The sequence below is a fragment of the Eleutherodactylus coqui genome, chromosome 6 (genome assembly GCF_035609145.1).
Source record: "Eleutherodactylus coqui strain aEleCoq1 chromosome 6, aEleCoq1.hap1, whole genome shotgun sequence".
NCBI classification, from domain to species: Eukaryota; Metazoa; Chordata; class Amphibia; order Anura; family Eleutherodactylidae; genus Eleutherodactylus; species Eleutherodactylus coqui.
The window spans coordinates 66,047,788-66,071,708 of record NC_089842.1 but is presented as its reverse complement, the minus strand read 5'-3'; the positions used below and the strand labels follow the sequence as shown (position 1 = coordinate 66,071,708).

Below are 23,921 nucleotides of genomic sequence, written 5' to 3'. Positions count from 1 at the left end.
CCGCCGTGCGGACCGTAATGGGTGCCACCAGGTGAGTTTTTAGCTTCGCCCGTGACTAGGGGCCAGTGTATACTGCTGCTTGTTGTGCGTTGCCTGCTCTTGGTATGGGCTGCGCGCCTGGTGCAGCCTGCAGCTCCTGTTTGGTCCCTGCTGTTTTTGGTGTGCCGGCCGCTTGTGGCTTAATGCCTTTCTTTTTTTTTTTCTTTTTGTGTTCGACGCCTTGTGCCGCCCGCAGCTCCTGCGGGCCCCCCTGCGGTTCCGGCTGCCTGTGCGGACCCTGGAGCGATTCCATTGCCGCCCCCGGCCCCGCTGTTCTTGTGTGCTGCCCGCGGCTCTGTGTGGCCGACTGCAGCTTCTTTCGCAGGACCGTCCGCGGCCCTCGGTGGGCAGCCTGCAGCCCCTTTTGTGCCGGCCGCGGGACCCAGTGGCGATTCTGGGTCCCGACTCCGTCAGCGAGCTGGGGGGACTATAGATACATCTGGAGAGCTCCCCTTCGGTCAGATCTATGACATGCTGATCAGCTGTGAGACGCTCCCTTTCGGGCGGTCTCTGAATTGCAAGTCACCTTGGATTTTTTTTTCTAGGAATCTAGACGGCTAGTTCTATCAGCCGCGTACGCTCGGACGTGGATAGTCTACAGGCATGATACTGGTTGAGACAGAGTGCCCTGCTGCCCCTGATGGGTGTAGAACAACCCACTTTCCCCCATACTTTAGCTACTTTAGCATTTGTGACGGATCGCATAAGGAAGTTAACACGTACAACGGAGTTAAGTTGGATGGATCCAGGAACACGCTGTAACCCTCCTGCGTGCAGCCTGCATTATGCTTGTAGGGGTCTGTGAGACATGCTATGCTTGTACTGTAGGCAATCCTTGGGGGTCGTCCCTTTCTACTACTGAGGTTACCTCGAAGAGGACCAGCGAGATTCCCGTATTGGTGGGTCCTTGCCGCAGTGCCAATTTCTTGTGCTAAGTGGTTCATGCGATTGCTCCGATAGGTTGGTACAGGGCCAACCCGAGTTAGCTAACCCGTCAGTCCCTCTACAAGGCTAGACTTCGTTGGAAACCCAAGACTCAATGCAAGGGTGCATGCTGTGGGCATTGACACAAGATTATGGGGTTCAAGGATCCTTTTCGCTCTACAGCTAACCAAGTAGTCAACGGCATGGATGGGGCCGTACGGGTACACAGCATTAGAGCCAGGCTACGCTTCAGGTAGGCGGCCTGGGACCAGAGTTCAGACTTGGGGTATTGGGTCACCCACATTTTAGTGTTGGTCAGCTGCAAGGATGACTCCTCCAAGGTAACCAGGAACCTTTTGTCGCAAGTTCTTTCAGCGATGAGCAACACGGGTCCTTGACCAGAAGCGGTTATGGAGCACAAAGAGTGTCTTCTTCATTGGCGTCCGGATGCGCCTGCTCCCATCCTCGCAGCGGGACTGGAAAAGTGATATTGATAACCTGGAGTTATATGGAAGCTGATGTACAACTAGGTCGAATGTTGGAAGGCATACAACTCCCTGAAGATTCGACGCTGATGGCTTCACAGTGTTTTGGATGCTGACTTTGTGCCAAGGCTGTCATCAGGAGAAGGTCGTTATTGACCTGGTGTATATTCTGCCGCTGGTGTCAGGATCCACTTCAATGAAGTATCCGGTGGGCACCTTTCTCGCAGTGCCCCGTTGCAAGGAACGCTCTGGTGGCAAATGGACTCGGTCTGACTTCGCAAAGGGAACTCTCTCAGGTAGCAGTCTTCAGTCGCGCTGCTGGTAATCTCGGCAAATCCGAGACTCATTGCACGGGCTCTGCTTCGTGGCAGTTCAAGGTTACAGTGCCAGGCAGTTATATTCTCAGGCCGTTTACGGCTCATAGTACTTGGACGGCGGGGCCTCGTTGGAAGATCCTTATCAGGAGGTTTTCCCCTGGAGGATGCATGGGGCGGTTACTTGGGCCCCTTTAGGCTCCATCTCTGAGCATACTGGATGCCTAGGCATCCATTAAGGTTAGTTGCAGTTAAGGAAAGGGATTGCTTCCTTACACATGCGGCTTCTTGTATTTTCCCGCCCTATTGGGTACTGCTCTATAACGTCCCATGGTCTTGCTGTGTCCCCCAGTGATACAGACGAGAAAACTAGATTTTGTAAGAACTTACCGTAAAATCTTCCTCGTCTTGTTCATTGGGGGACACAGCACCCACCCAGTCTGGTATTAGGACTGTAACGTATACTCCTCTTGCCTGGAGGGTCTTCAGTGCAGTCGCATGTGTTACACTTTGTGAGTATTGTTATTTATTATCTATTATATCCTACTGGCTGCTCCTACTGCTTGCATACAAACTGAGTTAGCATGCTGCTTGCAGGGGGGTATAGCTAGTGGGAGGAGTTAACACTTTTATGCTTAGTGTCGCCTCCTAGTGGCAGAAGCTATACCCAAGCTCTTTGCTGTGTCCCCCAATGAACAAGACGAGAGAGATTTTACGGTAAGTTCTTACAAAATCTAGTTTTTGCGCACTTTTCCCTGTTTTGTTTTTGTGCCTTCAATGAGAGACGCACCGGTCACTACGCAAAAGTCGTCGCGGAGGCTTCCGCTCCGACCACTGTGTATTTGCGGCGCTGACACCATGTGTGCGCTCAGCTGATCGGTCCGCGTCCCGAGTGACTGACACCAGCCCATCAACTATTGAGGGCCTATCCTCAGGATGGGTCATCAATAGGGTTTCCTGGGAAACCGCTTTAAGCTCTGAATGTGCAGAGATATAAATGAATAAAACACAAGTTCTACTGAATCTGTCCCCATAAAACTATATATACAATCTGCTCAGCTCCTCCCGCTCTATAACATCTGCCTGCAGTTTGGACAGTATGTTCCAGCTGACAGACTCCCTTTTAGGGGTTGTTAATTGAGATCAGCATTGTGGACTGTTTGTATTGGTTAGTATATATTATATGTTTGCCTGAGGTCATTGTATAATGGAGATATTGCAGCCAACGCTACAAACCGCTGGTGGATAACCGATCACCTTCCCCCGTCATCTGTTCTCTTATTGTATATCTCTGTGCTAGTCTTCTAACTTTTTAACTCTTTCCAACCTGTCTGTTTTATACTTTTTCTTTTCCGCTGTCGCAGCCGACCAATCCCGAGCCAGAGGAGCCCAGTCAGCCCGAACCCGTCCTCTCTAATCAGACAGGGGAGAAGCAGCCCAGCTCCCAGCTTTCCGAAGTAGAGATCCCCACTGTGGGAAAGATACTTGTTAGATCGGATGCTGATGGCTATAATGAGGAGGTACAGAGCAGGAGAGCTCCAACTCCATTCATTTGTCACACAGTAGGGTCAGCTCTTTAACACATGAATGCTTGGCACATACATTCTGTAATGGGTAATGATGATACTTATTTCAATTACAAGCCTTGTCTTTGGCGCAGTCTTGCCTGAGAACATAATACATTGTTAGTTCGGCAGCAGACGCTGCTGGTTTGGGATAGTAGCACTGCGGGAACTTTCCTTGCGCTCTCAGATGGGGGTCTCGCTGCTTTTTCTTTTCCTTCTCATGTATTTTATTTTCTCCCTCCATTCGTCCGCCTGCTGTGATAGACCATGCTGTGCCCTGCGATGCAAGGTGTCATCCTGGCCATACTGAAGGCCCGCCAGGTCTTTGAGCGTGACGGACCTGAAGCAGGGCTTGTTAAGGTATCTTAAGGTTTTGCTGTGTACTAACAACCTGGACGCTCACATTTTGGACATTGCTGTGAATACTAACAACATTGAATCTTGGATTGGACAGCTATCTTTTTATTAGTGCTGTGACTAGTTCTAGGGGAAGATTTATCACAATTATTGAATGGGGAAATAATGGAGTAGTTTCCTCTGGGTAAGCATTCTGAAGGGTGAGATATGGTGGGTTGCTAATAGCACGTCAGTTTATCTCCTACATTAGTTTTGATAAATCTTGCCTAGTTTGTCAAGCCCAATTAATATCTAATCTATACTGTATGGCTTTTTTTTTTTTTTGCTTTTTTTTTTAATGGGACCCCCATTTAGCAGAAAGTTGGACCTCCTTTGGCCTTCAGAGCTGCAGAAACTCATTGCGGCATAGATTGCACTATGTAGGAATATTGGCCCTTGCGGACAGGGAAGCTTCTTGTAGTTGTCACAGATCAGATGGAGGTGCTGACGTACTCGGAACAGCCGACAGAATTCATACATTCACGCGCCAAATTCTGACCTCCCATCAGGATGCTGCAACAGAAATCTGAAGTCATCTGACCAGCCGATGGTTTTTCATTACTCAGTGATACAATTTTTGCGCGCTCTTGCCCACTGGGGTCTCACCTTTCTGTTTTCCTTAGACAGTAATAGATCTGGTACTGGTCATCTGCTGCTATAGTCTATCTATGCTAAGGAACGGCGAGTTGGGCATTCAGACATGTTGGTTGGATCCCCAGCGTTGCATTTGGGCATTCAGACGTGTTGGTTGGATCCCCAGCGTTGTATCTGGGCATTCAGACGTGTTGCTTGGATCCCCAGCGTTGTATCTGGGCATTCAGGCGTGTTGCTTGGATCCCCAGCGTTGTATCTGGGCATTCAGGCGTGTTGCTTGGATCCCCAGCGTTGTATCTGGGCATTCAGGCGTGTTGCTTGGATCCCCAGCGTTGTATCTGGGCATTCAGGCGTGTTGCTTGGATCCCCAGCGTTGTATCTGGGCATTCAGGCGTGTTGCTTGGATCCCCAGCGTTGTATCTGGGCATTCAGGCGTGTTGCTTGGATCCCCAGCGTTGTATCTGGGCATTCAGGCGTGTTGCCTGGATCCCCAGCGTTGTATCTGGGCATTCAGGCGTGTTGCTTGGATCCCCAGCGTTGTATCTGGGCATTCAGGCGTGTTGCTTGGATCCCCAGCGTTGTATCTGGGCATTCAGGCGTGTTGCTTGGATCCCCAGCGTTGTATCTGGGCATTCAGGCGTGTTGCGTTGGATCCCCAGCGTTGTATCTGGGCATTCAGGCGTGTTGCTTGGATCCCCAGCGTTGTATCTGGGCATTCAGGCGTGTTGCGTTGGATCCCCAGCGTTGTATCTGGGCATTCAGGCGTGTTGCGTTGGATCCCCAGCTTTGTATCTGGGCATTCAGGCGTGTTGCTTGGATCCCCAGCTTTGTATCTGGGCATTCAGGCGTGTGGTGTTGGATCCCCAGCTTTGTATCTGGGCATTCAGGCGTGTGGTGTTGGATCCCCAGCGTTGTATCTGGGCATTCAGGCGTGTGGTGTTGGATCCCCAGCTTTGTATCTGGGCATTCAGGCGTGTGGTGTTGGATCCCCAGCTTTGTATCTGGGCATTCAGGCGTGTGGTGTTGGATCCCCAGCGTTGTATCTGGGCATTCAGGCGTGTGGTGTTGGATCCCCAGCGTTGTATCTGGGCATTCAGGCGTGTGGTGTTGGATCCCCAGCGTTGTATCTGGGCATTCAGGCGTGTGGTGTTGGATCCCCAGCGTTGTATCTGGGCATTCAGGCGTGTGGTGTTGGATCCCCAGCGTTGTATCTGGGCATTCAGGCGTGTGGTGTTGGATCCCCAGCGTTGTATCTGGGCATTCAGGCGTGTGGTGTTGGATCCCCAGCGTTGTATCTGGGCATTCAGGCGTGTGGTGTTGGATCCCCAGCGTTGTATCTGGGCATTCAGGCGTGTGGTGTTGGATCCCCAGCATTGTATCTGGGCATTCAGGCGTGTGGTGTTGGATCCCCAGCGTTGTATTTGGCTGCAGTTTACTTGACTCTTCACCACCTATTTTGTCAAAACAATACTTGACATCATCTGCCCCCTTTCGATGACGAGTTGTTTCCATCCATTTGATCCCCTTTCGCTGGATGTTTTTTCTTGATCAGACTATTCTCTGTATTCTCTCCAGACCATTGTACAAGAGAACCCAAGAAAAGTTGGCAATGTATTAAATCCTGGCCCCGGCCAGTCTTCCCCCGATGACCATGGCTCGTTGGAAGTCATTCAAATTGCTCAATTTCCTAATTAAAATGTAGATTCACAGTGCAACTGATCCACGGAAAACGTGCTTACGTGGTTTTATGCTGCACTCTTGGGTCACGGGTCTAATTCATGTACTTGCACTGTACGTATCCTCATATTGCTGATTTGATGGAGTCTAAACTTTTGGGAGTCGGGGAAACAGCCCTGATGTGTTACGGCTGGTGTCAGGTACGGTTCGGTGGACGTACTTGGATGCTTTAGATTATTGATCTGTATGAAGCAAACACCAGGCATTCGCACATAAAGCGAGGATTGTGTTGGCGAGGAACAATGTGTTGGCTGTGTGTAAGACAGGAAGGTTGTTCCCATTCTCCATAACGCAGTGGTAGCACCAGTCATCTTCTTTCCGGGCTCCAGGACATTGCCTTCATTACATTTGCATACTTGGCCAGTCATATTGTGGATGTGCCAACTGAACAATGAAAGAGCAGATTAAACAGGAGGAATTACAAAAGCAGAAAATAGCGACTGGCCAAAATGATAAGCTAATGGTGACTAACATTGAGACCCTGCAGATTTCGGGTTTCGGGGGTGTAGGCTATGCGGGCAGTCTTCATTACTTATTGCATTATTAGAACCACTTGCTCATAGTCAGCAGGTCTCTTACTATAAAAAGTGGCACGGTTTTCCCCCCATAGTGTTTGATTGTAGGAGGTAAAGCTGCCCGAACTTCACTTCTGGGCATGGTTTTCGCATAAACGCTCAATTTGCATCGTCTGATACTCAACAGTTTACCTGAAAAGTCGGTCACGTTGGATCCTTTTTGTTGGTCCACATTCTGCGTTGAAGGCCTGGTAAACAGGATTGAAGATTAACCCCTTGAGTGGCACGCCCGGAAATTTTCCAGGACGAGCTCCACTGCTCATAGCGACAGAGCCGGGAAGATTTCCGGGCTATGTATCACTATGGGAGCTGCAGAGCACAGTGCCACAAGCTGTTACATTGTGCTCTGCCTGCACAGACCCACAGAGAACAAAGCAAGGGCTTTGAAAAACCAGCAGAAGATATTGCCGATATGCTGGCAACCTCCTGCTTTGTTTATAGGTTGCCATAGAGACCATCGGCTTGTCAGAAGCAAGCCGATGGTCTCTGTGGCAGGGAGAGCTTGGTGCTTGGCTGTCAGAGGACAGCTAGGTACTAGCTCTTACAGCAGAGATCAGAGAAAACCTCCAATCTCTGCTGTGTTAACCCTTTACATGCTGCAGTCTGTGACTGCAGCATGTAAATGGCTGTCACTGCAGCATGTAAAGGGCTGTCACCATCGGACCCCTGGAATGTGATCAGGGGGTCCTGATGGGTCCCTGTGGAAGTCCCCTAAAGGAACAAAAAAAAAAATTATAAAAAAAATAAAAACACTTTTCTCCCTTTACTTTGTAAAAAAATCAAAAATACAATCACACATGTGGTATCCATGCGTCGTAATGACCCAGAGAAGGAAGTTAATACATTATTTAACCCCTTAATGACATGGCCCCTTTTCTTTTTTCCCCATTTCTTTTTTTCCTCCCCCTTGTTTAAAAAAAATCACAACTTGTCCCGCAAAAAACAAGCCCTTATATGGCCATGTCAATGGAAAAATGAAAAAGTTATGGCTCTTGAGACGCAACTGCAAAATTAGTTGAAATTCAATGATTAGACCATTTTAAAAAACCTGCCCTGGTGGGCACGACAGGGTGGTAGGAAACCTGCCACTCAAGGGGTTAAAGGGAAGATTTATGAAAACAAATTAACCTTTTTTTTTTAAAAAAAAAATTTTAATCAAGTTTTTATATTAAGCATATTTTTAAAATGTTTTGCTGATGTTTTTCCAATGTCCCACAATAATTAATCGTCAATAAAAATAGATTAGAAATGCACAAAAAAATATGTACCAATATCTGGTTTTATTTAGATGGGAAAAAAAAAAAAGCTATATCAGTATCTCTCAACCCTCTCAACCAAATATGACGAGACGTTTGAACATAGTACCCCCAAAGACGTGCTTGGAGCCTCCGTTGGCAGTTTTGCCACATATGTTGGGAGGAATAGTACAGCATGTGGGGCCCCATTATACCTGACGGATCTGGCGCTGCATCGCGGCTTCAGTGCAGAAGACCAAAGCAAGAAGATGCACAGCGCTGTGGGGAAATGTCTGTCCTTTGGCCCATTTTATAGAGGACATATTTCAACAAACAGTATTTGAATCGTAAAGGAAACCGGTCATCAGCTTTTGAGCCCCATAGACTACCTTACGGGGTTCTAAGGTGAGGGAACGGGGAGCTGTGTTTCGTACTCGCCGGCTGCCCCTTTCCTGCGATGTGTCCCGGTGAAGTTGGCGCATGTGTTCTCCCATTCATCTCTACTGGAGACAGCATGCACATTCAGACCCACATTGCAAAATATTTGATTAGTGTTCATTTGACAGCAACTTTGTGTAATCAGAATACCCCTTGAATTGTTTAGATGGGGTGTAATTGCCATACAGTGCATACTAGGGCAGATGTTGTACTGGTAAAATATCTGCTCCGCTCCTGCCCCCCCGCCATCCTACATGGCCTTCACTGGGACTAGTTAAATCCGACGGCCATGGCTGAGTGACCGGTAGTCACTTTCTCTATTCATACAAGAGCCGCAATGTGAGTCTCACAGGAATAAATGGCAACTTCCGGTCTGCTGTGGGATTTAGCGCGGGTCACATAGGACATGGGGGGACCAGAGTAGAGCCGATATCTCATGAACGTGGCAGTTGGTAAGTACATTATCTCCCCTACTAGGCGCTGTATCATAATTGCACCCTGGGGAAATGATGGAAATTTTCCCTTGAGTGGCCCTTGTTAAAGGAAATATGTGACTTGTGCAAACCCCTTTACGTTAGAGAACCTATTAGATGTATCTCAGCAGGTGCTGGAACCGTTACTGAACAGTACCCTGAATTGGATGGGAATAATCGTCATGTACCTGCATATCAACAGTGCTGATGATGGTGGGATAATCGCACAAAGTAGACCGTAAAGAGGCGGGGCATATATAAATATTGTTTCAAAATGGGTGCTTAGTGGTGGTCCTGCAGACCACGGAATAATGTCCGGAATTGGTGAGATTCAAGTCTGAATTAGTTTGAACCGAACCAGAAGATCACCAAAACCCTAAAACTGGTGTATAACACTGTGTGAGAGCCATAAAACCACAGGGTAACACTCTGCTTTCAGGACTAGTGATGAGCGAACCGAACCAGTAGAACTTGGCTAAAAGCTCAGTTTAGGTTTTTACTGAACCGAACTTTTAGCAAAGCTCAATCCGAAATGAGGTTCTACGGGTTGACGAGTATGGATCTACATGCCCATCTATAAAGCAGAATCCGGCAGCATGAACTATTAGGTATGACATTGACAGTAGCCAACGAGCTACTGTGGATTGCGGGACAGACCTAAAAAGGGTAAGTACAGGGTTAATGAAATTAAACTTATCCAGCTCAGAGGCCTCTGGAGAACGCTCTGCTGCTCCAAATTAGATGAAATTCTGACAACAGCCACGATGCGCTCGCCCTTTTTGGGGGAAAAAAAAATTTGTTAAAAAGTTGACAATAAGTTACGCTGTAATTATGCAAATCGCATTGCACGTTTTCACTAAGTCCCCCTTGGTTTTCAACAATGCTCTCCAAAACCGCTTCTGCGAGTCAGTTTTGCTGCCTTTCAGATCTGACACTGATGCAGATCTGTCACAATAGACTTGGTCTGCTACAGCGCCACCTATCGGTGACTTAACTACATTTTTTTCCCTAAATGGCGAGTGTATCATCTGAAGTGGCCGCTGTCTGAATTTCATCTCATTTGCAGCAGCAGAACACCATCCAGAGGCTGAGCTGGGGAAGTTTAATTTCATTAACTCTTTATATATAAGCGATGTGCAAAATTAATCCTTCAGGAAAACTGCCTTAACCCCTTAATGGCCAGGGTGTTTTGTTCCAAAAGGACCAGATGCTTTTTAGGGACTTTATCTATGTGGCCCTATCTTATTTTCTTCAGCAGCCAAAATTTTTTTGCTGCCTTTTTTTTCTTTTTTTCTGTGACACACAGGGCGTGTGTGTGTGTGTGTGTGTGTGTGTGTGTGTGTGTGTGTGTGTGTGTGTGTGTGTGTGTGTGTGTAATTTTTTTATATATATTATGATAATTATAAAATATATATTCATTCTTTTTCACCAGGTTCCCCCCCCCCCCCCGTTTTTAGTTTTACTGGGGGTAAAATGCTTAAAAATCATTTGGTGTTTATTTTAGTGTAAATATGCCAATTGAAAAAGCGAAGTACAGGAATGGGTTCCTCATTCTGCTTCTGACGTTTTGATATATAATTTGTCTAGTCTCTGATTACAGGGCCCATGTGACCACGGTTCTAGTTGCTTTTAGCAATGGGTTGTTTTCTTACATCTATGTCCCCATAGCTGAATGCACAGTGGTTCTCCTGTCAGTGATGGGTCACCAGAGAATCCAGTGACCCAATCAAAGGGGCGAGTCCCCTCTTGATCATACTGCAGTCATGGTACAAGGTTAAGCAGCTGGCATTGGAGGTTCCTCGGACTCCAGCCGTAGAGCAGGAAACCGCTCTAAAGACAAGAGCTATTAGTCTCCAATTTAAATGTGCGCTCCTTCTCTTACTAAGGACATGGCTATCGATGAGTATTTCCCAAGCTCCAGTCCTTACTTTCGCCTCCCTCCTCCCCAACATGACATGTTTTCAGGATTTCCTTAGTATTGCACAGATGCTTCAGACAATGCTACAGGTGCCCTCCTATATAGGATATCCTCAAATCATGACCTGTTGGAGGACTAGAGGATGGGAAACACCACTGTAGACTGAGGACCTGCCCTGACCAACATTAAAAAGGTAGAGCTCGCTAATCCCAGAGCGCAAATTAAACCTGGATTTGTTGCTGAAGACAACCCTGTTCCACTCCATAGTCCACTTTCGTTGTCCACAAAACCACTGCAAACTGCGGCGATGGTCGGTGGGTGTCAAAGGCAGTAAACTTAATGGGTCTCTTGAGACCAAATGTTCTTCAGCCAAGTAAAACAGTTGAGACAGAGGGGCCTGCAGCATTGGTCCCACCTGTCTCTGGATGGCGAACATCAAGATTGATAATCTTATTTTTGTGACTTTTTTTATATCTATGTCCTCCACGACAGCATTCATGCTATCTTCTTATTTTTTTTAACTTGACACTTTTCTATTGTAGCTGGGCCATCCATAGGAGCTACAGTTACACGGGAAAACATTCTTCTTTCCTATGGTAGCAGTAGGCACTAATAGAGTTTATCTGGGTCTGGCAGGACCCTGCAGCCCTGCCGTAGCAGGGGGCACCCGCCGATCACGTGATCACCTGGTCAAATAGCGGAAATGACACTTCCGCTTTCTCTATTTAACTAAATAACGCTCATGGAGTGTATTCTGCAAAAGAGGGTGCAGAAGCGGTGAAAAAACTCCTCCTGCCTTCTTTGGGTCCTCGGCTATCACGTACAGCCGAGGACCCAACCTGCTACATTGCAGGAGCTTTAATCCTCCATATTTTTGCCATCAGACAGGATTAAAGCCCCGGACCAAGTGCTGTAAATTTACAGTGTGTGGTCCTTAAAGGGTTAACTAGATCTGTTTTTGCTTTTGAGCTGCATTCAGATGACTGTAATAAGTATGAGCGCTGTATGATTTGTAGCAAGAAGAAGATCGGATCAGAAGACAAAAAAAAACCTTTTTAAGATGGGAAGGATGGGATGGAGCAGGAATGGCAATTAGGGAGACGTTTAGTCCAGCAGTGGTTGTACAGAGCAGCCCGACCCCAGAAACTGCCGAGATGTGCGGAGGAAGGGGGGCACTTTGTAAGTTTTCAGCTTGCGGAGGGTGGTAGAGAGTGGGGCTTTGGAGACTGGCACATGTGTGGGCTTCATGCCACCTTTAAGCGATTACATTTGCTTGGAATTTTTAGCTGCTCTTGTTCTGTGAACAGCTCTGTCAGCGCCACTATTGTTCCATCTGCAAAAACATGCAAATTTGTTTTGGAGCTTGTGGAACATCTATTTTTGTCACCACATGCATATGCAGAGAGCCGCTTGGGTTCCAACAAGATAATTTTAGGCTGTACCATGCAGAATCATCCTGCGCTTGACGTAAATTGGTTTTCAGTGCTGAAAAGGTAGCAGATGATGTCTGTAGCGTCTTTTTTTTATTTTTTTTTTCAAAGAAGCTTTCACTTTGAGGTTCAAAATCCGTTTTCAAACAGACATATTCATTCCCGGCTCCTGGTAATTAAGTAGCTACACCTCGAAGCTAAAGACACTGAAGTGCGCAGTCCTGGGATCACGTGCCGCCCGCTGCACCTCTTCTATTAATGCGTCACGCCACTCGTTTGTGGACAGTGGGGAAGAGGACTTGATGAAATCCATTGTGGGATTAGAAGCTGGTTAGTTACTGGTATTGTTCATGAGACGTTTTACTAGATAGCGTCCGCCCGGAGTGCGCCATTGTGTGTAATCCATATTAATGCACTAGAATGAAGAGAAACGCTGAATAGAAGACCATCAATTATATTTCTCCGTTCACTTGTTAAAAAAAAAGTAGCTTCTTTTTGTTAGTTTGGCCACAGCAGGTCGTTACGGCAGGGGACAGACAGATTGTAATGAATAGGACTGTAGAAATGATGGAAATTAATGGGGTAGAGAAGTAGAATTTCTCCTGGAAAATGATGAATCAATCGACATGGGGTGTCATTGAGGCGTGTCCCTACACAGTCTTGGTGCCAACCTACTGACCACCTATGGACGAGGTAAATGAGAACACCCAGATTTCAAATTATTTATAATTTTCCAGGAGGAGCAACAGAGGGACAGAAACGTGCAAGTATGTACTAAAATGCACACCAAAATGGATTTGGTGATCCAGCTCACAAGAGATGGGGGTTTAAAAGTCATATCTTTATTGAAAGCCATTAAAAACCTATGCGGTGATTGGGGACGCATATTATTGTATCTGAAACGCGTTGTGTATGTGGGTCGCCTAATTTGTTCCAATTAAGATGTGGATTTTAATCAGCATCTCTTGTGAGCTGGATCCCCAAGTTCAGTGGCCATTGTACCCAGATCTGAACCTTGTTGGCACCCATTGTTGGCAACCTATCGAAACCATTGTATAGTGTATCCTTGGAGGCAGTGTGTCAGACCCGGGGCTGCAGTACCATTGGCAACTTCTCTGTAGAGACTTAAATGACTAGTCGGCCTAGAAATACTGGAAAGCCCGGGGTGAGATGGTACAGTGTGTGTGCGGGTTTGTAATTACAACGTTTAGGAAGACTCTGACCATCTTTTTGGTAGCTCTATGTAAAGGGTGTCACTCATGTTTATGGGTTTACAAATGTGATTTTCTCCAACACCCCCCCCCCCCCCCTTACCTAAAACCAACAAATATTAATACTTAGGCGCTATTCCAGTTCCTATAATGAACCACCTTCTAACATCTCTGTAGGCCTTCCGAGAGGAGTACTCCCGACTCTACCAGCTTTCCAAGGAGCAGCCGTCTCAGTCCAACGACCCTCGTCTGCAGCACGTCTTGGTCTACTTCTTCCAGAACAAAGCCCCCGAACGTGTGATAGAAAGGACCTTGTTGGAGCAGTTTGCCGATAGAAATCTCAGCTATGATGAGCGGTGAGGAACAAGGGTTGTTATTTATCCCCTATCCAAATGGAAGTTGTCACAAGAGTTAATGTTACATTACTGATGCCCAACCTTTGGGGTCAGCGATACATGAAATGGCCCAGATTTCCTTTTTAGGGCCTCGTATTATAAAGCCATAGACCGGCTGCAATTACACATTCAGCATCGGTGTCACTATTTTGTTTTGCTTTTCCAGATCGATAAGTATTATGAAGGTGGCTCGAGCGAAACTAAAGGACATCGGGCCAAATGACATGGATATGAAAGATTATGAGGTTAGGTTTCTTAAAATACTGTTGTGTTTTGTAGATTCTCATTTAACGAGTACCTGTACTTTGGAGTGCTCTTGCTCCATCAGCTATTTTCTGCTTTTTTCGGCAGCTGAACATGGCCTCCATATAGAGCATTGTTTTTATTTTCTCTATTACAGATATGGGAAGGTTTTTTTTGTTTTTTTTTCTTTTTAGAGGGTTTTTGTAGGAAAATTGTTTTTTGTTTTTTTTTTTTTTGTTTAACTGGATTTTTTTTGTTTTTTTAAACTTTTATTGAACTTTATGTTTTAGTCCCCCAAGGAGACCTGAAGATGCGATGATTTGATCGCTAGGATAGTAAACTGCATTACTTATGTAGTGCATTCTACTAAGCAAATGAAAGCAGCTTATTCGAATCTGCCAGAGGCGGGGTCTAATAGGCTGAGTTACATGGCAGACATGAAGGCCTTTCTCAGGCTTCCCGCTGCTATGGTAACCTATTGGTACTTTGCAGTCACAATGCAGGGTGCCAGTGGATGAAGGAAGAAGCCCCCTCCCTTGTCATCTGCTTACATGCTGCAGTTGCTCTTGACTGTGGCATGTTGGGGGTTAAACTGCCAGACACTGAGGTTTCTCTGCTCCTGGCAAGTTAGAGCCAGAGCCTGGCTGTCAGTCAGCCAAACCATTACCTTTTAAAAAGATCTATTTACAGGTTTAAAGTCCATTAGTGAGATTAGTAAAAACATATTGGCGTCATTAGTGGGTTAAAGAGAAGCTGAACATTTAACTAGCGTTTGACGTGTCATAGAGACGTGTTAAAAGTTATTGATGAGGGGGGGTCCTGCTACCGAGACCCCTGCTGATCGCTAGAAATGAGGGGCCTTCAGCGCTCACTCGAGTGCTGTGCCCCCTCGGCTGTCTCTACTGCTTTTTATGGCTCCTCACAGCTGAGGACAGCTCGCATGGAGGCCATGGAAAGCTACTGTCTCCAGCTGCCCAAAAAGCAGCAAAGACTGTCGAGGGGGCACACAATGCTTGGCTGAGCGCTGTAGCCCCCATCGTTCTAGCGATCAGCTGCACCCACACTGATCAATACTTTTGACGTCAAAAGTTAGTTGAAAGTACAGCTGCTCTTTAAGGGGTTAAACATGACAGTAGGGTCGGCTTACATCCCTTACGGTTTTGAATGTTTCCACACTATCTAAAATGTCATTTTTAGATTTATTTTTTTTCTCCTCCCTCCTGATACAGAAGTGGCATGATGATTACGGTCAGTTTCGTAAGGTGTCTGTTTACCTGCTGACCGGGCTGGAGTTGTACCAGAACGGAAAGTGAGTGACTTGATGATTTTTATATTTTTTTTGCATGCTACAATTTTGAAATAACAAGAAGTCATTTTACCCAATGCGCCAAAAGTGACAAAAAATAAATGCCACAAGTCTGGCTTTTCTTTGGCTTTCCCCATAGGATATAATATAGACTAAAAACCTGTGAGACCAAGAAAAAAAACACAAGCCTCATGAATTAAAAATGCTTGCAATTTTTCTTGCTTTTTTTTCCCCCCACTTTTTTTTTTTTCTCAACGCCAAAAAGAGCTGGTCTGCAGGAAGCCCTGGTGCGCTCGCTCCCCGTCACCGGTTCTATCAGATGTCACGATTCAATGGCCGGAACACTTTGCTAGTTATATCCTGCTGATTTGTGCTATTGGGACCCTGTTTGTTCCTATCTTAAACTATAGGGTTCCTGTTTGCTTCCTGACTTTTAGGTGTTGCTTTTTGATGTGCTTTTATCTTTTGAGAAGTCAGCTGAGTGCCGCAGCCGCTCCGGAGAGCTCGGTGCATTTATGATCTTTCTTCTGTATTTCCTCAGTAATTGTAGATGTCTGACATCTCATAGTACTGTAGCGGGGCTCGCAGGACTAGCGACGGATAATACAGTTGTTAAGGCGCATGGTCGGCAGCACATCCCATTTACACGTTTGTTGCCTCGTTTACACTGGGAAATACTCCAGAAAGAACATTCTTGCGAACGTTCGTTCAGGTGATTAGTGAAAGGTCGTTTCCTCCAGCAGTTCAGACGGCTGTCTAATCCCCAAAGCTCTGCTGCCTAAAAAGTGTTCGCATACGCAGCCCTAAGTACGCTGTTATTCCGGTGCTGTCTGGATGGCCGCCACTAATCTCCTATTGCTTCTAGTTGCTTTGCACGCCACATTGCACAATAACACTTCTCCAGGGCGCCTCGACTCCGAGGCAGAATCGTAATAATCAGTGGCTGGGGTGAGTAAATCGCTGTATATAAAAGACTTGGATATAGGGGCCTCCCACTCTTCTTCATGTGGAAATGGGGGAAAGGGGGGTCAATTACTAAATTTAAGTCCTGTGAAGGGAGCTGTTTAAAGTTTGTAAGACTGCACCGAAGGGTTAAACAGTGTCCAAGGCTGCATGCTCCCACATAGACTCCTGGTTAGAAGTCGCAGTAGCTGGAAATCTACTATCACAGCAGCAATAACCAGATCTCCTCTTCATGTCAGATGTCAGGAAGCCCTCACGTACTTGGTGTATGCTTATCAAAGCAACAGCGCCCTTCTGAGCATAGGAACCAATCGTGGGGTGGAAGAGAAGCTGCTAGAGCTGTACAGACGGAAGTGCTTGCTGGTATGTATTACACAACTTTGTCTTGTTGTTTGTGTCTTGTTTCGCCACGATCCTTAAAAGGGAAGATCCAGCCAAAATAGTGAAGAATGATCCACCGTACTTACCTTACCGCTCCCCCTATCTCTCCCATTCGGACGTTTTTCAAGTCCCTCGCCAGTCTCTACTTCCTAGTGCTTTTTGATGACTGCTGGGAGGACCTGGGAAGGAGCGGCAGATGATCAGTGGGGTGCATTACTTTATTTATTTTTTTCTAAAAGGCTCAAAATAATGTAAAAAAAATAATCCGCTTGGACAGCTCCTTTTAAAAGGGGGTGTTATCCTATCAGAAGCAGCGTCTTCCAGATAAATATATCTGGTTGCGTAGTACATAGTGGTTTCTCTGTTCTAGCTCCTACAAGAGCCATGAGTGGGTTTTTCTCCTCTGATATCCATATTGATCCCAACAATCAATGTTTAACCCTCTAGATGCTGCTGTTACTACTGACAGTTGCATTTAAATGACCCAACAAAGGAAGGGGACTCCCTCTGTCACACGAATGGCCTATTCATGATGAAATCATGGGCTGCCATTCATTTACCTTGGCAGCCTGGGACCTTGTGAAGGCCCCAGTGCCTGCCATGGATTGTCTCCCATTAAGCCCTGCATATTGTAGAGCTTAGAGGGGTTGTCTAGTTGTAAACCATTCGTGGTGTATTTGCAGCAAGAGCCATCATTAGTTGAGGAGTGTGGTTCAGTGATCATCTACACTCATGCACGGGGCTGATTTCTGCAGGAAGTAAACAGCTCTGTTCTCAGTGCGGTGGCCAGGCCTTGTTTTGCAGACACTGAAGTAAATGGAGACTTTGCATGTAATACCAAACCTTACCACTGCAGTGGCAACATAACGGTCTGCTTCCTGTAGAAATAGTCTCAGTGCAGGACGACCCTGACCTGCCAAATGGCTGACTAGGTTTGATTCTGACCTTGCTGGGGATTTGAACCTGGGACCCCCACACTGCTGGTCAGCAGTGCTAATCACTGGGCCTCCACCACCTCCATAAACATCTCCACCACTACCACCTCCACTCTTGTTCAAGAGGTCAAAAAAAATTTTGTTGGGCAAAGGGTTAAAACATGTCTACAAAACAATTTTTTTATTTATTTTTTTATACTTTTTTTTTTTGTTTTGTTAATGTCGTACTAAAGAAAACCTGATTTGGTATAGTCCTAATTATACTGACTCACAGAATACAGAAAACATGTCATTATTACCACACGTAAAACAAACCCACCACCACCACACCCCAAATCATGGCATTTTACCATTTTTTTACCATTTCACCTCAATTGTTTTCCAGTACTTTGAGTGGTACTGCTTAATGTACCATATAAATACCTTTTCTGCAGAAACCATGCCCTCGTGGAGATTTAGGTCGCTGGAAATTTTCACAACAAAATTATGGAGTTTTTGAAAGTGGGAACTGAAAACCAAAAAAGGGCTGCGGCAGGAAGAGGTTGGTGAACAGGGGCTAGGACTAAAGTTTTACTGCTGTTTTTTCCTTCCTCTCTGAAAGGACTTAAATGAAATGGCTGCCAAGATGTTTGAGAGTCGTGTAGAGGAGCAGATCTCCGAAGGAATCACCATAATGAATGATCTGATCATCCCTTGTATGCATCTCATCTTCAACAAGATCTCCGAGGAAGACCTAGCTGCTATTGAGGAAATGCGGAGTCGCTGGTGCTCATACCTTGGCCAAGATATAGATGGTGAATTCCCTAGTTCTCATCTGTAGCGGTCATTCTCCTAATGACTAAAAGCTGTGAAATGATATACACATTTAGCTTGGTGTTCTGCATGCATGTACTGCACAAGTCTGAAGGGGGCGGTATATTCAAGCGAGTGACGTCACCGCTAACTCGTTCACAAGTGTGCAGCCTGTTTAGGCAGGCGGATCATCATTGACTTCTCGTTCAGCGTTTCACACTCCTATGTACAACACTGAGCAGGGAGGGTTTTCTATGGAGCAACAAGTGAATGAGCCAACGATGTTAGTTCTACAGAAACTGAACGGTGAAAGAAAAGTGCAGGATTTTTGGTCGGCGTTTAGACTGAACGATTCGTTCACTTTTTTGCTTATTTTAACGATGCAGACAGGGTGGAGGGGGCAGGATCCTGCTGCAGCCGGCTGTCTCGCTGGGGCAGAAGATCGAGGATCCTGCTGCAGCCGGCTGTCTCACTGGGGCGGAGGATCGAGGATCCTGCTGCAGCCGGTTGTCTCACTGGGAGGGAGGAGGAGGGGCATGGCTGAGCTCCCTAATCGCATACAGGAGATTCCTTTATATATTTCTCAGTTTTAATTGTAATGTGATGTAAAATAGGATTAACCCTCCCCAATCCACTGTCTGACATCTAAAGACATTATGGTTTAAGGCTGTACAGCCCCGATGTTGGAAGACGTCCATCAGGGTTCTCTTACTGTATATTGCCAGCCTCTCTGCTGTCTGAGCCTATCCAATGTGTCACCTCGTGCAGTACTGGCTTTAGCCAGCATATAGTGCCGTTGTATAACAGCAGAAAGAGAGTAAGCCCCCTAGGAAAACGTGAATACAAATTGGAGTGTAAAGGGTTACAGGAAAGCAGGAGATAAAGGGAGGAAGTGCTAGGATATTTATTTTCTTTGTTAAAGGGGTTGTCTCGCGAAAGCAAGTGGGGTTATACACTTCTGTATGGCCATATTAATGCACTTTGTAATATACATCGTGCATTAAATATGAGCCATACAGAACTTACCTTCCCTGCGCTGGCGTCCCCGTCTCCATGGCTCCGTCTAACTTCAGCGTCTAATCTCCCGATTAGACGCGCTTGCGCAGAAGGGTCTTCTGCCTTCAGGTCTGTCCGGCAGCAGCGGTGTTCTGGCTCCGCCCCCTTGTACGCGTCATCGTGTAGCTCCGCCCCGTCACGTGTGCCGATTCCAGCCAATCAGGAGGCTGGAATCGGCACACGTGACGAGGCGGAGCTACGCGATGACGCATGGAAGGGGGCGGAGCCAGAACGCCGCTTGTGCCAGACCGAGCCGAAGGCAGAAGACCCTTCTGCGCAAGCGCGTCTAATCGGGCGATTAGACGCTGAAGTTAGACGGAGCCATGGAGACGGGGACGCCAGCGCAGGGAAGGTAAGTTCTGTATGGCTCATATTTAATGCACGATGTACATTACAAAGTGCATTAATATGGCCATACAGAAGTGCTGAACCCCACTTGCTTTCGCGAGACAACCCCTTTAATGTTTACATAGATCTGATTTCCTCTAAATTGATATGGTTGCCCCTTTTCTGAGATAGACGTGCATGCTGGGACAACCTGGGCATGAATGGTTATGGCAGAATCGAGGCAAATCCCCAGCAGGTTGCTGTCCTGTAAGGTAACTCGGTGAAGCACAAGTTGCATAGAAATGCCCGACCCCTTACCAGTTGGCAGCTTGGTTTTGTTCAGGTTTCTCCTCCCTTTAAATTGCCTGTCACTCTCGCCCCAGGCTCCCATTTCTGAACAGGTCCTCGTCACATGCTGTCACTTCCTTCTCATTAGTATTCTCTCACAGCTCTGAGGTCACTTAAGGTTTAGATTGACTGATCCAAGAACCAGTATGTGAGCGACGCAGCGGAAGGCAGGAACACCATCAGTCATTCAGACCTACGAGCACATTTATTGCTGCATAGTCATGAGATAGTCGTGTGCCGCAGAGACAGTGGATTCATCATATCCTAATGTGCTGTTTTCTGCTTCTTTTTCCATGTGCTGCTTGCAATTCTTTTTTTATATACTTTTTTCAGTTCACTCAAAAATGGAATTTGTAACCTTTTAAGAATATATCTTGGTAATCAAGGATTGTCACCGCCATTCCTTCCCTATTGCCCAAAATAGGATGATGGCTAATTTAATTCTTGTCCTAGCAAATCGCCATACCGTGTCAGTCCAAAATACATAATCGTTAGCGTAGTTAGTATGGATCTCGTCATGAGTGCTAATTCTCAGTGGGATCCTATGATGGCGCTGAATTTGGAATATTAAGAATGAAGTTTCACACGGCCGAGAAACTTGTACGCTGCTAGACGCACAGACCTCGCATGAGTGTGAACCCCATTCCTTTGAATGGAGTACTATACATGAGCAATGTTTGCCCGCATCGCGGTGCAGGAAAAAAGAAAAACACTGCATGTCTTACCTTTTTAGCATTCCTCGGAACGTGTTGCCCATTGTTTTCAATGGGACGGTAAACACGGCAGGCGATGTGCATGTGAGTGCGATGCGAGGCTTCCCATTAAAACAATGGGAAACACTTGCCGATCCTCCGACGCAGTTGAAAGCCGCGCCGGAGGATCGCTACTTTACTAAAGTGAGGGATTATGGATTTTGCACACTGGCAAGCGTGATATCAAGCTGAGTTTCTCATCCCATTATTGCGCTTCCCATGTAGGTAGCCGTATACATCGAGCTGGGACAGAAGGTACTATATGACAGAAGGTCATATCCCCAGGTCATGCATTGCCCCTTAATGGGGTAGTCTGGGCTCTTTTCAACTGATGACCAATCCTATGGACAGGCAATCAGTAGTTGATGAACGGGGACTGCCGCTCTTGACCTCCATCCATCAACTGATCGCCTGCCTGCTGCCCAGTGCAGCGGGCAGGACATCGTCATCAGCAGAGGGGGAAGTGGGAGCGCCATACTGTTCCACTTCCTGCCCAGGAAATTGTGCCAGTATCAAGAGCAGGAAGTCGAATAACCGCATGGCGCTGCCACTTCCTCCTCTGCCTGTGGATGACAATGTCTGACCCGCTGCACTACTTAGAGGATAGGGCATCAAATCAAAAGAGCCCAGATTATCCCTTTAATCCCTACACTAAGCATACCTGCTGTGTATATATGACCTTTGTCAGGAGCTCATAGCCCTAATTAAAGTTCATGAAGGCAACCTCCTACTGAAAACCAGTATAGTGTGCTAAGTATGGGGTCTACACAAATCATAAGATTAGGGTCCTGTGTCCCCTGCTTGAATGAAATGGATGTCAAGCATGGACTCTGCTGCTCCGTTCAAAATTGATGGGACTGAGAAAGGCAGCTGAAGGCAGTAGCCATGTACTCTACTATCTCAGTCAGCCTCATGGACCACCACTTAATTCAAAGGAGAGACACGGGACCCCCTTCTCTTGTGATCAACGACTAGGCTCCCAACAATCAGACATTTTTCACCTATCCTGGTGTTGCTTTTAGGATAACCCCCTTAATCCTAAATAGAGGTGCAGTAGATTATTTCGTTAGTTTTCTTCCCATGCCACCCTCGTCTAGAAGTGTACCAGAGTGTGGAAGGGACAGTCGGTTCAGGGCTTACCAGGTAATAGAAGGTACCGTATACGATCTATAGTTTGCCTGTTCTGTTTCAAATCCAAGACACCAGCCTCGGAATAACGAGCTAGCGGAGACAAAACTTTGACCTTTGCTTATTTGACTTTCACGCAGCTTCATTCCTCTCCACCATCACCCCCTTTTTAAGCTGCACGAGCGGTTGACGCAGTAATAACCCGTGTCACTTTTAACATCCCTGCATATTTATTGACTGACGGCCCCCACTCCTCTCTTCCTAAGGAAGATTAAAGCATAACGATTTCAGTTTATGGCACATTAGAATACACATTGTCCCTCCAAGCCCGTGCGAAGCGAGATTAATGGGCTGTCAGAAATCTGTCTCTGCCGGCAATGAATTCCAGACATAAGAGTCTCAGGCACGCTGGGTAGGATACAAATTAGCACTGAGCAGTACTTATTAGACAGTGAAGAATTCATATGTATTATTTTATTGTTGTACTATGCCAGCCACGTTCACAGCGCCCCTACGCAATCCACCCAGGTACACCTGCATGTTTATGGCCCATCACCGCAGCTAAATCACTTTTAATCTTTTAAGTAGAAATATGTTATTTTAGAACAAGCAGCATCTCAAAAACATCTCTTCTGGTTGACTCCAATTACAGGCAAAAATTGGTCATTTCTGTAGGTACATCTTCAAGTTCAAATTGAGCCTCTATAGAATGTCATTCTGAACAGTCAGCGGTGCTCTAGTCTGGATACTTGACCGTTGAGGAGAAATGTTCTTGCACGTTTCATACAGTTGGACTGCTTGCTTTACTGTGGTCATTGAGCAACCCAGGGTTTGAGATCATTTGCAGGGTGAAATAAGCCCAGTAGTCCCATTAGTGTAGCAATGAGTCCTTAAAGCGTACATGCACTTTCAGGTGTCTTTTCAGAATAAGCTGCTGCTGTGTGTTCATGAGAAGTAGCACTACTCCAGGTCATTATATGACTAGTAGCTTGCATCGTTCTTTCTGCAGGCTGCATCTATAATTTTTAGTTCTGTATAGCAGCACATCTTTATGAGTCGTTCTCCCCCCTCCCCTCTGCTGTCTATAAACTTCACAGAGTAGCACAAGTTATCACACTCCTCCACTTCTTGTGTTCTATCTTGTTAATCTCTGTTAGTAGAGGCGGATTTCACTTGACAGCAAAAGTGGACAGCAAATTAGAAGGAAAGCCGACCTCTAGTGGGCAGCACTTAGAGGGATTTTTCAGAATGAAAATCTTTTCAATAAATGAAGTGATTTGCACTTTTTCTAGTTTATCCTATTAATACAAACTGCCTCAAAGTGCGATGATTATTCAAGTGTTTTCTCCTGAATAATTTTCTTTGTATTTTTTAAACCGCACCTCCGGTGATCCAATTAAAGACCTCTTAGAATTTGCACCTCTGTGTATAAATTCAGTTGCCTTAATGTAGAATTAAAAATAAGTAGTAGTTTATTAAATTCATTCACTTGGCAGCGTAGGAGGGGGTGATTTACTTCATACTTGCTGAGTGTGAGAGAGATATCCTCAATCACTTTTTTTTTTTTTTTTAACCCAAACCAGGAATAACGAGCTGTTTGTGTCCAGAATTGGGAAAATAGAGAATGTAAATAGCTCTTCTAACGTAATGTCATTGTTGGGCAGCTGTCACTGACTCTTACCTCCCACCCCTGGTGATCACAGCTCCCGCCATCTGCGGCAGATGTCGCAACCTTCACCACTCATGGGACTCTGTAATGGCCATCTGAAAAGTGTGCGCACAGTTACCCTGCCTGTGAAAGTGCAATCAGGCTTTTTTTTTTTAAATGTATTTATTTTAGTCAGTCTGTCAGTATAAAAGTTCTTTCTACAAACCAATTCCTGTGATCACAGCAGCATCGGCGCTGATTCACTAAGGCAGGCTCTCTCTGGGAGCACGATTTTAGTGACTGGTATCAGACT

At 46.1% G+C, this 23,921-nt stretch overlaps 1 protein-coding gene across 3 annotated transcripts in view; it reads left to right on the top strand.

The window, feature by feature from the left end:
- The window catches only part of USP28 (ubiquitin specific peptidase 28), a 76,944-nt gene that overhangs the window by 51,585 nt on the left and 1,438 nt on the right, over window positions 1-23,921 (top strand). For 2 of the 3 annotated variants that reach the window (XM_066606919.1, XM_066606918.1), the window contains exons 19-25: window positions 3,127-3,282; window positions 3,592-3,687; window positions 13,512-13,690; window positions 13,896-13,974; window positions 15,202-15,281; window positions 16,481-16,604; window positions 18,159-18,351. In XM_066606919.1, coding sequence (XP_066463016.1) covers window positions 3,127-3,282; window positions 3,592-3,687; window positions 13,512-13,690; window positions 13,896-13,974; window positions 15,202-15,281; window positions 16,481-16,604; window positions 18,159-18,351 — 907 coding nt within the window. The remainder of the gene's footprint in view (window positions 1-3,126; window positions 3,283-3,591; window positions 3,688-13,511; window positions 13,691-13,895; window positions 13,975-15,201; window positions 15,282-16,480; window positions 16,605-18,158; window positions 18,352-23,921) is intronic. The other variant, XM_066606920.1, reaches the window with a different exon arrangement.